This window comes from Tachyglossus aculeatus, chromosome Y4 (assembly GCF_015852505.1).
Source record: "Tachyglossus aculeatus isolate mTacAcu1 chromosome Y4, mTacAcu1.pri, whole genome shotgun sequence".
NCBI classification, from domain to species: domain Eukaryota; kingdom Metazoa; phylum Chordata; class Mammalia; order Monotremata; family Tachyglossidae; genus Tachyglossus; species Tachyglossus aculeatus.
In genome coordinates this window covers 6871764-6889177 of record NC_052096.1, presented here as the reverse complement: position 1 = coordinate 6889177, position 17414 = coordinate 6871764, and the positions used below count along the sequence as shown (strand labels likewise).

At 45.6% G+C, this 17414-nt stretch overlaps 1 protein-coding gene across 3 annotated transcripts in view; it reads right to left on the bottom strand.

Annotated features, from left to right (window-relative positions):
• Nucleotides 1–1629: 1629 nt before the first annotated feature.
• The window catches only part of PRPF3 (pre-mRNA processing factor 3), a 47580-nt gene continuing 31795 nt past the window's right edge, over nucleotides 1630–17414 (bottom strand). For all 3 annotated transcript variants that reach the window (XM_038768929.1, XM_038768930.1, XM_038768931.1), the window contains exons 11-15: nucleotides 17326–17414; nucleotides 13296–13414; nucleotides 13118–13201; nucleotides 4489–4550; nucleotides 1630–1920 (exon numbers count right to left, since the gene is read on the bottom strand). The exon at nucleotides 17326–17414 is cut by the window's right edge and continues 25 nt beyond it. In XM_038768929.1, the coding sequence (XP_038624857.1) occupies nucleotides 1774–1920; nucleotides 4489–4550; nucleotides 13118–13201; nucleotides 13296–13414; nucleotides 17326–17414 (501 nt within the window). In that variant the 3' untranslated portion in view covers nucleotides 1630–1773. The remainder of the gene's footprint in view (nucleotides 1921–4488; nucleotides 4551–13117; nucleotides 13202–13295; nucleotides 13415–17325) is intronic.

Below are 17414 nucleotides of genomic sequence, written 5' to 3'. Positions count from 1 at the left end.
TTAATATGGTATCTATCTAGTAGTTTCCCCGGCGTGTATTACAGTCTAGAGGGGGAGACGGCCATTAATACGGTATCTATCTAGTAGTTTCCCCAGCGTGTATTACAGTCTAGAGGGGGAGACGGCCGTTCATACGGTATCTATCTAGTAGTTTCCCCAGCGTGTATTGCAGTCTAGAGGGGAGGCGGTCATTAATAAGGTATCTATCTAGTAGTTTCCCCAGCGTGTATTACAGTCTAGAGGGGGAGACGGCCGTTAATACGGTACCTATCTAGTAGTTTCCCCAGCGTGTATTGCCGTCTAGAGGGGGAGACGGTCATTAATACGGTATAATAAGAATAATAATAATGGCATTTGTTAAGCACTTACTATGTGCAAAGCACTGTTCTAAGCACTGGGGGGGATACAAGGTGATTAAGTTGTCCCACATGGGGCTCGCAGTCTTAATCCCCATTTTACAGATGAGGGAACTGAGGCTCAGAGAAGTTAAGGTATCTATCTAGTAGTTTCCCCAGCGTGTATTGCAGTCTAGAGGGGGAGACGGCCATTAATATCTAGTAGTTTCCCCAGCGTGTATTACCAGTCTAGAGGGGGAGACGGCCATTAACACGGTATCTATCTAGTAGTTTCCCCAGCGTTTACTGCCGTCTAGAGGGGGATAAATAATAATAATATTAATGCCATTATAATATAATTAATAATAATTATATATAATATATAATAATATAATTAATGCCAATATAAATGCCATTATTATTATTATTAAGACTGTGAGCCCCCCGTGGGACAACCTGATCGCTCTGCAACCTTCCCAGCATTTAGAACAGTGCTTTGCACATAGTAAGCGCTTAATAAATGCCATCATTATCATTATTATCCTTACTGACCTCTTCCAAGCACTCAGTGAACACCGGTCTGATGACCCTGTATATGTATATCACCTGTATATATGTATATATGTTTGTACATATTTATTACTCTCTTTATTTTACTTGTACATATCTATTCTATTTTATTTTGTTAGTATGTTTGGTTTTGTTCTCTGTCTCCCCCTTTTAGACTGTGAGCCCACTGTTGGGTAGGGACTGTCTCTAGATGTTGCCAACTTGTACTTCCCAAGCGCTTAGTCCAGTGCTCTGCACATAGTAAGCGCTCAATAAATACGATTGATGATGATGATGATGACCCTCTCCCCGCCGGGCGCTCCCAACTCTTAGCAGGGGGTGGGAAACGGGCGTCGGGGGCCAAGAGGGAAAGAAAAACACAGCACGGTCACCGACACACGGTGGTTTTTTTTTGTGGTTTTGGTTGTTTTTTGTTGTTTTTTTTTTTTTTTGGTTTTTTCTTTATTCTGCAAAGAGAGGACGTGAGCTAAATCCCCAAATCCTACTCGAGCTTTACAAACTTGCCCACGGCGTTCCGGCCCCCCGGCCCCGGGGACCCCGGCTCGTCGGGGCCTCCCGCCGGGCCCGCCCGGTCGAGGTCGGAGGCCGGCGGCGGGGAGACCGATGTTTTCCAAAAAATAATAATAATAACAATAACCCCCCACCCCAAACCCCAACAGACCCACCGGCGGACGGCGCGCTCGGCCCTACCTCTCCGTCCGGGCGCGAGGGACGCCGCGCTGCCTTGAAAAATAACTCTTTAATCGCCCGCACGCGCGGCGGGCCGAAATCCGGGGTCGCCTTCGCACGCGAGCCCACGCGCTCCTCCCCGGGGACGGGAGGAGGAGGAGGAGGAGGAGGAGGAGGAAGAGCGGCCCGGAGGCGGAGGTCAGTCCGTGGACTCGAGCACGGACTCGCTCAGGGCCAGATCCCAGTAGTGCTCGGCCCCGTGCTTCTTGAAGTGCTCCCGGGCCATGTTCTCCGTGGGGCACTGCTTGAACTTCATCTCCCCGAAGCTCCGCTCCTTGGCCGTGCCCTGGCGAGGCAAGCCACTCCGTTAACGCGGGAGTCCGGTAGGCGCCTACTTGGGAGACGCGGCGTGGCTGGGCAGTTGGCAGAGCTGGGGTTCGAACCCAGGACCCCTCTGACTCCAAAGCCCGTGAGCCCACGGTTGGGGAGGGACCGTCTCCGTATGTTGCCAACTTGGACTTCCCAAGCGTTTGGTCCAGTGCTCTGCACACAGTAAGCGCTCAATAAATACGATTGATTGATTTCCTTTGGATTGTGAGCCCACTGTTGGGTAGGGACCATCTCCATGTGTTGCCAACTTGGACTTCCCAAGCGCTTAGTCCAGTGCTCTGCACACAGTAAGCGCTCAATAAATACGATTGATTGATTTCCTTTAGATTGTGAGCCCACTGTTGGGTAGGGACCGTCTCTAGATGTTGCCAACTTGGACTTCTCAAGCGCTTAGTCCAGTGCTCTGCACACAGTAAGCGCTCAATAAATACGACTGATTTCCTTTAGACTGTGAGCCCACTGTTGGGTAGGGACTGTCTCTATATGTTGCCAACTTGGACTTCCCAAGCGCTCAGTCCAGTGCTCTGCACACAGTAAGCGCTCAATAAATACGATTGATTGATTGATTGATTTTCTTTAGACTGTGAGCCCATTGTTGGGTAGGGACTGTCTCTATATGTTGCCAACTTGGACTTCCCAAGCGCTTAGTCCAGTGCTCTGCACACAGTAAGCACTCAATAAATACGATTGATTGATTGATTGATTTCCTTTAGACTGTGAGCCCACTGTTGGGTAGGGACTGTCTCTAGATGTTGCCAACTTGGACTTCCCAAGCATTTAGTCCAGTGCTCTGCACACAGTAAGCGCTCAATCAATACGATTGATTGATTGATTGATTTCCTTTAGACTGTGAGCCCGCTGGTGGGTAGGGACCGTCTCTAGATGTTGCCAACTTGGACTTCCCAAGCGCTTAGTCCAGTGCTCTGCACACAGTAAGCGCTCAATAAATACGATTGATGATGATGATGATGATATGCAGAGCACTGTACTAAGCGCTTGGGAAGTCCAAGTTGGCAACATAGAGAGCCGGTCCCTACCCAACAGCGGGCTCACAGTCTAGAAGGGGGAGACAGACAACAAAACCGAACATACTAACAAAATAAAATAAATAGAATAGATATGTACAAGTAAAATAAATAAATAGAGTAATAAATATGAAGACCGTGAGCCCCCCGTGGGACAACCTGATCACCTTGTATCCCCCCCAGCGCTTAGAACAGTGCTTTGCACATAGTAAGCGCTTAATAAATGCCATCATTATTATAATTAGCTTCTCTCAGTGACTTTATCTGTAAAATGCGGATCAAGACTGTGAGCCCCGAGGGACAACCTCATCACCTTGTATCCCCCCGAGTGCTTAGAACAGTGCTTGGCACATAGTAAGCGCCTAATAAATGCCATCATTATTATTCTTAACTTCTCTCAGTGACCTCACCTGTCAAATGCGGATCAATCAACCAATCAATCGTATTTATTGAGCGCTTACTGTGTGCACAGCACTGGACTAAGCACTTGGGAAGTGCAAGTTGACAAGACTGTGACCCCCGTGGGACAACCTGATCACCTTGTATCCCCCCCAGCGCTTAGGACAGTGCTTTGCACATAGTAAGCACCTAATAAATGCCATCATTATTATTATTAACTTCTCTCAGTAACCTCATCTGTCAAATGCAGATCAATCAATCATATTTATTGAGCGCTTACTGTGTGCAGAGCACTGTACTAAGCGCTTGGGAAGTGCAAGTTGGCAAGACCGTGAACCCCCCGTGGGACCACCTGATCACCTTGTATCCCCCCCAGCGCTTAGGACAGTGCTTTGCACATAGTAAGCGCTGAACAAGTGGGAGAAGCAGCGTGGCTCAGTGGAAAGAGCCCGGGGCTTTGGAGTCAGAGGTCACGGGTTCAAATCCCGGCTCTGCCAACTGTCAGCTGGGTGACTTTGGGCAAGTCACTTCGCTTTTCTGGGCCTCAGTTACTTCATCTGTAAAACGGGGATTGAGACTGTGAGCCCCCCCCATGGGACAACCTGATTACCTTGTAACCTCCCCAGCGCTTAGAACGGTGCTTTGCACATAGTAAGCGCTTACCTAATACCATCATCAAGAAATGCCACCATCATCATCATCATTATTATTATCAATAATATTATTATTAATATTAATTATACTATAATATATAATATATTATATTATATATTATATGTATTTTATCATATATTATATTACATATAATATATTATGTTATTATGTATTATATATAATATAATATATGATAAAATACATATAATATATAATATATAATATAATATGTGTGTATTATATGTAATAATATAATAAATTATTGTAGTTATTAATATTGATAATGATAATTAATAATAATAATAAGAAGAAGAAGAAGAAGAAAATAAATACCATTATTATTATTATGACTATTCTGTCATCCGTGGAGACAGCAGGATGACGGGGCGGGCAGCCCGAGGGCTCGGAGCCGAGGGGCCGGGAGCGGAGCCGGGGACGACACTCACCTCCCACACCAACGCGCATTTGTTCGTCTTCTTCACGGACTCTTCGTCGGATTCGTCCTCGTCTGGAAAAGCCAAAGCCGGGCCCGGTCACCGCCGGACATACTGGGGGGCGTCCAATAAACCCCCCCCACCCCTCTCCCTCCATGATCCCTCACCTGCTGGACCTCTACATCCATTTTTTTTTAAAGGGTAGTTGCTGAGCGCTTACTATATGGGACAATATACTTGTCTCCAACTCCAACTTGGACTTCCCAAGCGCTTAGTCCAGTGCTCTGCACACAGGAGGCGCTCAATAAATACGACTGATGATGATGATGACAATAACAAAGACCGTTATTACTATTATATGATCATTATCATTGTAGTTGCTTCAGCGCTTAGAACAGTGCTCTGCACATAGTAAGCGCTTAATAAATGCCATTATCATTATTATTACTATATGGGAAAATAACAAAGACCGTTATGATTTTTATATGATCATTATCATTGTAGTTGCTTCAGCGCTTAGAACAGTGCTCTGCACATAGTAAGCGCTTAATAAATGCCATTATCATTATTATTACTATATGGGAAAATAACAAAGACCATTATTATTTTTATATGATCATTATCATTGTAGTTGCTTCAGCGCTTAGAACAGTGCTCTGCACATAGTAAGCGCTTAATAAATGCCATTATTATTATTATTACTATATGGGAAAATAACAAAGACCATTATTATTTTTATATGATCATTATCATTGTAGTTGCTTCAGCGCTTAGAACAGTGCTCTGCACATAGTAAGCGCTTAATAAATGCCATTATTATTATTATTACTATATGGGAAAATAACAAATACCATTATTATTTTTATATGATCATTATCATTGTAGTTGCTTCAGCGCTTAGAACAGTGCTCTGCACATAGTAAGCGCTTAATAAATGCCGTTATTATTATTATTACTATATGGGAAAATAACAAAGACCATTATTATTTTTATATGATCATTATCATTGTAGTTGCTTCAGCGCTTAGAACAGTGCTCTGCACATAGTAAGCGCTTAATAAATGCCGTTATTATTATTATTACTATATGGGAAAATAACAAATACCATTATTATTTTTATATGATCATTATCATTGTAGTTGCTTCAGCGCTTAGAACAGTGCTCTGCACATAGTAAGTGCTTAATAAATGCCATTATTATTATTACTACTATATGGGAAAATAACAAATACCATTATTATTATTATATGATCATTATCATTGTAGTAGCTTCATCGCTTAGAACAGTGCTCTGCACATAGTAAGTGCTTAATAAATGCCATTATTATTATTATTACTATATGGGAAAATAACAAAGACCATTATTATTATTATATGATCATTATCATTGTAGTTGCTTCAGCGCTTAGAACAGTGCTTTGCACATAGCACGCGCTTAATAAATGCCATTATTATTATTATTACTATATGGGAAAATAACAAATACCATTATTATTATTATATGATCATTATCATTGTAGTAGCTTCATCGCTTAGAACAGTGCTCTGCACATAGTAAGTGCTTAATAAATGCCATTATTATTATTATTATTACTATATGGGAAAATAACAAATACCATTATTATTATTATATGATCATTATCACTGTAGTTGCTTCAGCGCTTAGAACAGTGCTCTGCACATAGTAAGCGCTTAATAAACGCCATTATTATTATTATTACTATGTGGGAAAATAACAAATACCATTATTATTATTATATGATCATCACTGTAGTTGCTTCAGCGCTTAGAACAGTGCTCTGCACATAGTAAGCGCTTAATAAATGCCATTATTATTATTATTATTACTATATGGGAAAATAACAAATACCATTATTATTATTATTATATGATAATTATGATGGTATTTGTTAAGCGCTTAATTTGCGGCAGGCACTGTGCGAAGCGCTCGGCTGGACACAAGCAAATAAGACTGGACACGATCCCCGTCCCACGGCGGGCTCACAGTCTTAATCTCCAGTGAGCCCGTTGTTGGGTAGGGACCGTCCCTCTAGGGACTTCCCAAGCGCTTAGTACAGTGCTCTGCACACAGTAAGCGCTCAATAAATACGCCTGAATGAATGAATTTGACAGACCAGGTGGGCGGGGGCCGCGGCCGCTAATCCCTCTTGTATCGCCCTCTCCCCAAGCGCGCAGAATGATAATAATAATAACGATGGCATTTATTCAGCGCTTATCATCATCATCATCATCATCAATCGTATTTATTGAGCGCTTACTATGTGCAGAGCACTGTACTAAGCGCTTGGGAAGTACAAATTGGCAACACAGAGAGACGGTCCCTACCCAACAGTGGACTCACAGTCTAAAAGGGGGAGACGGAGAGCAAAACCAAACATACTAACAAAATAAAATAAATAGGACAGATATGTACAAGTAAAATAAATAAATAAATAGAGTAATTTACTATGTGCCAAGCACTGTTCTAAGCGCTGGGGAGGCTACAAGGTAATCAGGTTGTCCCACCGGGGGCTCCCAGTCTTCATCCCCATTTGACAGATGAGGGAACTGAGGCACAGAGAGGTGAAGCGACCTGCCCAAAGTCACCCAGCTGACAGCTGGCGGAGCCGGGATTTGAACCCATGACCTCTGACTCCAAAGCCCGGGCTCTGTCCACTGAGCCACGCTGCAGTAAGCGCTCAATAAGCGCCAACGATCACAATGATAATAACGGTGGGAAGCGCTCACTACGTGCCAAGCACCGCTCTGAGCGCTGGGGGGGATACAAGGTGATCAGGTTGTCCCCCGTGGGGCTCACGGTCTTTGTCCCCATTTGACAGATGAGGTCACTGAGGCCCGGAGAAGTCAAGCCATTTGCCCAAGGTCACCCAGCAGGCGAGGGGCGAAGCCGGGATTCATTTATTCAGTCGTATTTATTGAGCGCTTACTGTGTGCATCATCATCATCGTCATCAATCGTATTTATTGAGCGCTTACTATGTGCAGAGCACTGTACTAAGCTCTTGGGAAGTCCAAGTCGGCAAACGGGAATGCCTGCAGGTCCTTCTGACTGTTAAGTTGCTAACAGATAGCCCCTCCAGACGGTAAGCTTGTTGTGGGCAGGGAAAGTGTCTTTTCCACTGTGATACTGTCCTCTCTCCAGCGCTCAGTACAGTGTTCTGCACACAGCAAGCACTCAGTAAATAGGACTGACTGAATAAATGCCATTTAAAACGCAAAAAAGTCTCGGGTGGACAGGGAGCAGTTTGGACGTCCCTTCTGCTCTTCCCAAGGGCTCCGTGGACCCTATTGCACCTAGTGGGTTCTCAAATAATAATAATAATAACGACGGTATTTGTTAAGCGCTTACTCTGTGCCAAGCACTGTTCTAAGCGCTGGGGGGAATACAAGGTAATCGGGCCGTCCCACTTTTGGGGGGTGGTCACGGTCTTTATCCCCATTTTCCAGATGAGGTCACTGAGGCCCGGAGAAGTGAAGAAGGGCCGACTTGTACTTCCCAAGCGCTCAGTACAGTGCTCTGCCACAGTAAGCGCTCAATAAATATGATTGATTGATTGAAGGGGCTCGCCCAAGGTCACCCAGCAGACAAGTGGCGGAGGCGGGATTAGAACCCATGTCCTCTGACTCCCAAAGCCCCTCTGAATACCACTACTACAGAGACGCAGCGTGGCTCAGTGGAAAGAGCCCGGGCTTTGGGAGTCCGAGGTCGTGGGTTCTAATCCCGCCTCCGCCACTTGTCAGCTGGGTGACTTTGCGCAAGTCGCTTCACTTCTCTGGGCCTCAGTGACCTCATCTGGATAATGGGGATGAAGACTGGGAGCCCCGCGTGGGACAACCTGATAGCCTTGTATTGCCCCCAGTGCTTAGAACAGTGCTTGATTATAATAATAATACTAATGATGGCATTTATTAAGCGCTTACTATGTGCTTAATGCCATCATCATCATCATAATGCCATCATCATCCTTGAACGAGTTGTCTACACGCGCTGCCTAGAATTCCTCAACACCAACTCTCTCCTCGACCCCCTCCAGTCTGGCTTCCGTCCCCTTCATTCCACGGAAACTGCGCTCTCAAAGGTCACCAATGACCTCCTGCTTGCCAAATCCAACGGCTCATACTCTGTCCTAATCCTCCTCGACCTCTCAGCTGCCTTTGACACTGTGGACCACCCCCTTCTCCTCCACACGCTATCTGACCTCGGCTTCACAGACTCCGTCCTCTCCTGGTTCTCCTCTTATCTCTCCGGTCGTTCTTTCTCAGTCTCTTTTGCAGGCTCCTCCTCCCCCTCCCATCCTCTTACTGTGGGGGTTCCCCAAGGTTCAGTGCTTGGTCCCCTTCTGTTCTCAATCTACACTCACTCCCTTGGTGACCTCATTCGCTCCCACGGCTTCAACTATCATCTCTACGCTGATGACACCCAGATCTCCATCTCCGCCCCTGCTCTCTCCCCCTCCCTCCGGGCTCGCATCTCCTCCTGCCTTCAGGACATCTCCATCTGGATGTCCGCCCGCCACCTAAAGCTCAACATGTCGAAGACTGAGCTCCTTGTCTTCCCTCCCAAACCTTGTCCTCTCCCTGACTTTCCCATCTCTGTTGACGGCACTACCATCCTTCCCGTCTCACAAGCCCGCAACCTTGGTGTCATCCTCGACTCCGCTCTCTCATTCACCCCTCACATCCGAGCCGTCACCAAAACCTGCCGGTCTCAGCTCCGCAACATTGCCAAGATCCGCCATTTCCTCTCCATCCAAACCGCTACCCTGCTCATTCAAGCTCTCATCCTATCCCGTCTGGACTACTGCACCAGCCTTCTCTCTGATCTCCCATCCTCGTGTCTCTCTCCACTTCAATCCATACTTCATGCTGCCGCCCGGATTATCTTTGTCCAGAAACGCTCTGGACATATCACTCCCCTCCTCAAAAACCTCCAATGGCTACCGATCAATCTGCGCATCAGGCAGAAACTCCTCACCCTGGGCTTCAAGGCTGTCCATCCATCCCCTCGCCCCCTCCTACCTCACCTCCCTTCTCTCCTTCTACTGCCCAGCCCGCGCCCTCCGCTCCTCCTCCACTAATCTCCTCACTGTACCTCGCTCTCGCCTGTCCCGCCATCGACCCCCGGCCCACGTCCTCCCCCGGGCCCGGAATGCCCCCAATCCCTCTGCCCATCCGCCGCGCTAGCTCTCTGCCTCCCTTCAAGGCCCTACTGAGAGCTCACCTCCTCCAGGAGGCCTTCCCAGACTGAGCCCCTTCTTTCCTCTCCCCCTCGTCCCCCTCTCCATCCCCCCGTCTTACCTCCTTCCCTTCCCCACAGCACCTGTATATATGTATATACGGTTGTACATATTTATTACTCTATTTATTTATTTATTTATTTATTTTACTTGTACATTTCTATCCTACTTATTTTATTTTGTTGGTATGTTTGGTTCTGTTCTCTGTCTCCCCCTTTTAGACTGTGAGCCCACTGTTGGGTAGGGACTGTCTCTATGTGATGCCAATTTGTACTTCCCAAGCGCTTAGTACAGTGCTCTGCACATAGTAAGCACTCAATAAATACGATTGATTGATTGATTGATTGATCATCATCATCATAATGCCATCATCATCATCATAATACTAATGATGGCATGATGGCATTTATTAAGTACTATGTGCTTAATGCCATCATCATCATCATAATGCCATCATCATCATCATAATACTAATGATGGCATTTATTAAGCGCTTACTACATGCAAAGCACTGTTCTAAGCGCTGGGGGCGATACAAGGCCATCAGGTTGTCCCATGCGGGGCTCACAGTCTTCATCCCCATTTTCCAGATGAGGGAACTGAGGCCCAGAGAAGTGAAGCGACTTGCGCAAAGTCACCCAGCTGACAAGTGGCAGAGGCGGAATTAGAACCCACGACCTCGGACTCCCAAGCCCGGGCTCTTTCCACTGAGCCGCGCGGCTTCTCTAAGATGCGCTGCGTCTCTACGCAGATGACACCCAAATCGCTTCACTTCTCCGTGCCTCAGTGACCTCATCTGTAAAATGGGGATTAAGACTGTGAGCCCCCCGTGGGACAACCTGATCACCTTGTAACCTCCCCGGCGCTTAGGACAGTGCTTTGCACATAGTAAGTGCTTAATAAATGCCATTGTTATTATTATATTATGATGGCATTAAGCACATAGTAAGAATTAAATAAATGCCATCATGATCATTGTTATTGTGATGATGGCATTAAGCACATAGTAAGCGCTTAATAAATGCCATCATCATTATCATTATGATGATGATGATGATGGCATTAAGCACATAGTAAGTGCTTAATAAATGCCATCCTTACCATTATTATGATGATGATGATGGCATTAAGCACATAGTAAGAGCTTAATAAATGCCATCATTATCAGTATTACTATGATAATGATAATGGCATTAGGCACATAGTAAGCGCTTAATAAATGCCATCATTACCATTATTATTATTATTATTATGATGATGGCATTTAAGCACATAGTAAGCACTTACTAAATGCCATCATTATCAGTATTATTATTATTGTGATGATGGCATTAAGCACATAGTAAGTGCTTACTAAATGCCATCATTATCAGTATTATTATGATGATGGCATTAAGCACAAAGAACTTACAAAATGCCATCATTATCATTATTATTATTATTGTGATGATGGCATTAAGCACATAATAAGTGCTTACTAAATGCCATCATCATCATTATGATGATGATGGCATTAAGCACATAGTAAGCACTTAATAAATGCCATCATTACCATTATTATTATGATGGCATTGAGCACATAGTAAGCGCTTAATAAATGCCATCATTACCATTATTATTATGATGCCATTGAGCACATAGTAAGCGCTTACTAAATGCCATCATTACCGTTATTATTATGATGGCATTGAGCACATAGTAAGCACTTACTAAATGCCATCATTATCGTTATTATGATGATGATGGCATTAATCACATAGTAAGCACTTAATAAATGCCATCATTATCATTCTTATGATGATGATGATGGCATTAAGCACATAGTAAGCGCTTAATAAATGCCATCATGATCATTATGATGATGATGATGATGGCATTAAGCACATAGTAAGTGCTTAGTAAATGCCGTCATTATCATTATTATGATGATGATGGCATTAAGCACATAGTAAGCGCTTAATAAATGCCGTCATGATCATTATGATGATGATGATGGCATTAAGCACATAGTAAGTGCTTAATAAATGCCATCATGATCATTATGATGATGGCATTAAGCACATAGTAAGCGCTTAATAAACGCCATCATGATCATTATGATGATGATGGCATTAAGCACATAGTAAGTACTTAATAAATGCCATCATGATCATTATGATGATGGCATTAAGCACATAGTAAGCGCTTAATAAATGCCATCATGATCATTACGATGATGATGATGGCACTAAGCACATAGTAAGTACTTAATAAATGCCATCATCATCATTATGATGATGGCATCAAGCACACAGTAAGCGCTTACTAAATGCCATCATTATCATTATTATGATGATGGCATTAAGCACACAGTAAGCGCTTACTAAATGCCATCATTATCATTATTATTATGATGGCATTAAGCACATAGTAAGCGCTTAATAAATGCCATCATGATCATTATGATGATGGCATTAAGCACATAGTAAGTGCTTAATAAATGCCATCAGGATCATTATGATGATGATGATGGCATTAAGCACATAGTAAGTACTTACTAAATGCCATCATGATCATTATGATGATGGCATTAAGCACATAGTAAGCGCTTAATAAATGCCATCATGATCATTATGATGATGGCATTAAGCGCATAGTAAGCGCTTAATAAATGCCATCATGATCATTACGATGATGATGATGGCATTAAGCACATAGTAAGTACTTAATAAATGCCATCACGATCATTATGATGATGGCATTAAGCACATAGTAAGCGCTTAATAAATGCCATCATGATCATTATGATGATGGCATTAAGCACATAGTAAGTGCTTAATAAATGCCATCATGATCATTATGATGATGATGATGGCATTAAGCACATAATAAGTACTTACTAAATGCCATCATGATCCTTATGATGATGGCATTAAGCATACAGTAAGTGCTTAATAAATGCCATCATCATCATTATGATGATGATGATGGCATTAAGCACGTAGTAATCACCTAATAAACGCCATCATGATCATTATGATGATGGCATTAAGCACACAGTAAGCGCTGATGGCATTAAGCACATAGTAAGCGCTTAATAAATGCCATCATTATTATTATTCCACTGAGCCACGCTGCTTCTCTATCACCATCATCTTCCACGTGGCTGAGCGGCCCCACTGGGGGTGGGAGGGTCAACGGTGGGGACGACATAGTAAGGGCTTAATAAATGCCATCATTATTATTATTCCACTGAGCCACGCTGCTTCTCTATCACCATCATCTTCCACGTGGCTGAGCGGCCCGGCCGGGGGTGGTCAACGGTGGGGCGAGGGGGCCCGCGGGCAACCCCCGGCCCCCGCGGGGGCTTTCCCCGGTGCGTTTTCGGCCCCCGGCCCCACTCACCGTCCCCCTTGGTGTTGGGCGTCTGCTCATCCCACTTGATCCGGTGCAGCATGAGTCGCTTGAACTTCTTCTGGGCCTTGGGACCTGGGGTGGGGGGACGCGAGGAGGGCCCGTCGGTTAGGTGGGGGCCCGTCTCCGGCCCGCGACCCGCTCCCCGCCGCGGAGGGTGGCCTCTCACCTCCCTCCACCACCACCACGTTGACGTCCTTGTGCAGCACCACGACGCCCGACAGGTACAGCTGGCCGGCGTTGGCCTCGATCTTGAATTTCTTGGCCGGGTTGCTCAGGTTCCGGACCCTGGGGACGGGGGCGTCGAGAATCAATCAATCAATCAATCAATCGTATTTATTGAGCGCTTACTATGTGCAGAGCACTTGGGAAGTACAAATTGGCAACACATAGAGACAGTCCCTACCCAGCAGTGGGCTCACAGTCTAAAAGGGGGAGACAGAGAACAGAACCAAACGTACCAACAAAATAAAATAAATAGGATAGAAATGTACAAGTAAAATAAATAAATAAATAAATAAATAGAGTAATAAATATGTACAACCATAAGCCGGTCACCGCTTATAACCATAACCATAACCATATAACCATAACCATAAGACGGTCACCGCCCCCGAAGGGGGCACGGAGGAGGAGGAAGAAGAGGGGCGGCGGGGGTGGGGGGCGTCCCCTCACCCCGACCGTCTCTATATGTTGCCATCTTGTCCTTCCCAAGCGCTTAGTCCAGTGCTCTGCACACAGTGAGCGCTCAATAAATACGATTGATTGATTGACCCCTGACGTCCAAGGGCGCGACACCTCTCCACGTGTTTTGTTTCATCGTCCGCCTCCCCCTTCTAATCAATCAGTCGTATTTATTGCCTCCCCCTTCTAATCAATCCATCAATCAATCAGTCGTCTTTATTGAGCGCTTACCGGACTAAGCGCTTGGGAAGTCCAAGTTGGCAACATCTAGAGATGGTCCCTACCCCACAGCGGGCTCACGGTCGAGAAGGGGCTCACAGTCCACAGCCCCGTTGTGGGGTAGGAATCGCCTCTAGATGTTGCCGACTTGGACTTCCCAAGCGCTTAGTCCAGCGCTCCGCAGGCGCTCAATAAATACGACCAAATGTTTTGTTAATAATAATAATAATGATGATGATGATGGCATTTATTAGGCGCTTACTATGTGCAAAGCACTGTTCTAAGCGCTGGGGCACTGTTCGTTGTCTGTCTCCCCCTTCTAGACCGTGAGCCCGTCGTTGGGTGGGGACCGTCTCTATCTGTTGCCAACTTGGGACTTCCCAAGCGCTTAGTCCAGTGCTCTGCACACAGTAAGCGCTCAATAAATACGACTGAATGACTGAATGAATGTAGCTATAATTCTATTTGTTCTGACGACTTGACACCCGTCCACGTTTTGTTTCGTCGTCCGCCTCCCCCTTCTAGACCGTGAGCCCGTTGCGGGGTAGGAATCGTCTCTAGATGTTGCCGACTTGGACTTCCCAAGCGCTTAGTCCAGCGCTCCGCAAGCGCTCAATAAATACGACCGAATGTTTTGTTAATAATAATAATGATGGCATTTATTAGGCGCGCACTATGTGCAAAGCACTGTTCTAAGTGCTGGAGCACTGTTCGTTGTCTGTCTCCCCCTTCTAGACTGTGAGCCTGTCGTTGGGTGGGGACCATCTCTATCTGTTGCCAACTTGGGACTTCCCAAGCGCTTAGTCCAGTGCTCAGCACACAGTAAGCGCTCAATAAATACGGCTGAATGAATGAATATAGCTATAATTCTATATTTGTTCTGCCGACTTGACACCAGTCCACATGTTTTGTTTCGTCGTCCGCCTCCCCCTTCTAGACCGTGAGCCCGTTGTGGGGTAGGAATCATCTCTATATGTTGCCGACTTGGACTTCCCAAGCGCTTAGTCCAGCGCTCCACAAGCGCTCAATAAATACGACCGAATGTTTTGTTAATAATAATAATAATAATAATGATGGCATTTATTAGGCGCTTACTATGTGCAAAGCACTGTTCTAAGCGCTGGGGCACTGTTCGTTGTCTGTCTCCCCCTTCTAGACTGTGAGCCCGTCGTTGGGTGGGGACCGTCTCTATCTGTTGCCAACTTGGGACTTCCCGAGCGCTTAGTCCAGTGCTCTGCACACAGTAAGCGCTCAATAAATATGACTGAATGAATGACTGAATATAGCTATAATTCTATTTGTTCTGACGACTTGACACCCGTCCACATGTTTCGTTTCGTTGTCCACCTCTCCCTTCTAGACCGTGAGCCCGTTTTGGGGCAGGAATCGTCTCTAGATGTTGCCGACTTGGACTTCCCAAGCGCTTAGTCCAGCGCTCCGCAAGCGCTCAATAAATACGATCGAATGTTTTGTTAATAATAATAATAATAATAATAATAATAATAATAATGATGATGGCATTTATTAGGCACTTACTATGTGCAAAGCACTGTTTTAAGCACTGGGGCACTGTTCGTTGTCTGTCTCCCCCTTCTAGACTGTGAGCCCGTCGTTGGGTGGGGACCGTCTCTATCTGTTGCCAACTTGGGACTTCCCGAGCGCTTAGTCCAGTGCTCTGCACACAATAAGTGCTCAATAAATACGATTGAATGAATGACTGAATATAGCTATAATTCTATTTGTTCTGACGACTTGACACCTGTCCACATGTTTTGTTTTGTTGTCTGTCTCCCCCTTCTAGACCGTGAGCCCGTTGTGGGGTAGGAATCGTCTCTATGTTGCCGACTTGGACTTCCCAAGCGCTTAGTCCAGCACTCCGCAAGCGCTCAATAAATACCATCGAATGTTTTGTTAATAATAATAATACTAATAATGATGGCATTTATTAAGCGCTTACTATGTGCAAAGCACTGTTTTAAGCGCTGGGGCACTGTTCGTTGTCTGTCTCCCCCTTCTAGACTGTGAGCTCGTCGTTGGGTGGGGACCGTCTCTATCTGTTGCCAACTTGGGACTTCCCAAGCGTTTAGTCCAGTGCTCTGCACACAGTAAGTGCTCAATAAATACAATTGAATGAATGAATGAATGAATATAGCTTTAATTCTGTTTGTTCTGACGACTTGACACCCGTCCACATGTTTTGTTTTGTTGTCCGCCTCCCCCTTCTAGACCATGAGCCTGTTGTGGGGTAGGAATCGCCTCTAGATGTTGCCGACTTGGACTTCCCAAGCGCTTAGTCCAGCGCTCCACAAGCACTCAATAAATATGATCGAATGAATGAATGAATGAATGAATGAATGAATGAAAGGAGGGCAGATTTGGGCATGTGTTCTAATCCCACTCCGCCACTTGTCACCTGTGTGATTTTGGGCGAATCCCATCATTTCTCTGGGCCTCAGTTCCCTCATCTGGAAAATGGGGATGAAGACTGGGAGCCCCCCGTGGGACAACCTGATCACCTTTTAACCTCCCCAGTGCTTAGAACAGTGCTTGGCACATAGTAAGCGCTTAATAAATGCCATCATTATTATTATTAAGTTCTCCGAGCCTCAGTGACCTCATCTGGAAAATGGGGATGAAGACTGGGAGCCCCACGTGGGACAACCTGACGACCTTGTATCCCCCCCAGCACTTAAAACAGTGCTTTGCACATAGTAAGTGCTTAATAAATGCCATCATCATTATTATTTTTATTATTTTCTCGGAGCCATCTGGAAAATGGGGGTGAAGACTGTGAGCCCCACGTGGGACAACCTGACGACCTTGTATCCCCCCTAGCGCTTAGAACAGTGCTTAGCACATAGTAAACGCTTAATAAATGCCATCATTATTATTATTAAGTTCTCTGAGCCTCATCTGGAAAATGGGGATGAAGACTGGGAGCCCCACGTGGGACAACCTGACGACCTTGTAACCCCCCCAGTGCTTAGAATGGTGCTTGGCACATAGTAAGCGCTTAATAAATGCCATCATTATTATTATTAAGTTCTCGGAGCCTCATCTGGAAAATGGGAAGCCCCCCGTGGGACAACCCGACGACCTCATCTCCCCCTGGAGCGCTTAGAACGGTGCTTAGCACATAGTAAGCGCTGAACAAATACCATCATCAGTATTACTATTTGGGAGAACGGTTACCCCGGTCTCCCTCCGGGCCGGGGCCGCTCCCGGGGGGCTCCGTCCCTACGACTCCCCGGGGTGCCGAGTTCCATCCACGCCGGCGGGACCCGGCCCGCGCCCACCTGTACACGGCTATGTGCACCCCCTGGGAGACGTCTTCCTTCAGCTTCTTCACCTTCTTCACCTTCCTCTGCTCGGCCGTCAGCTTCCG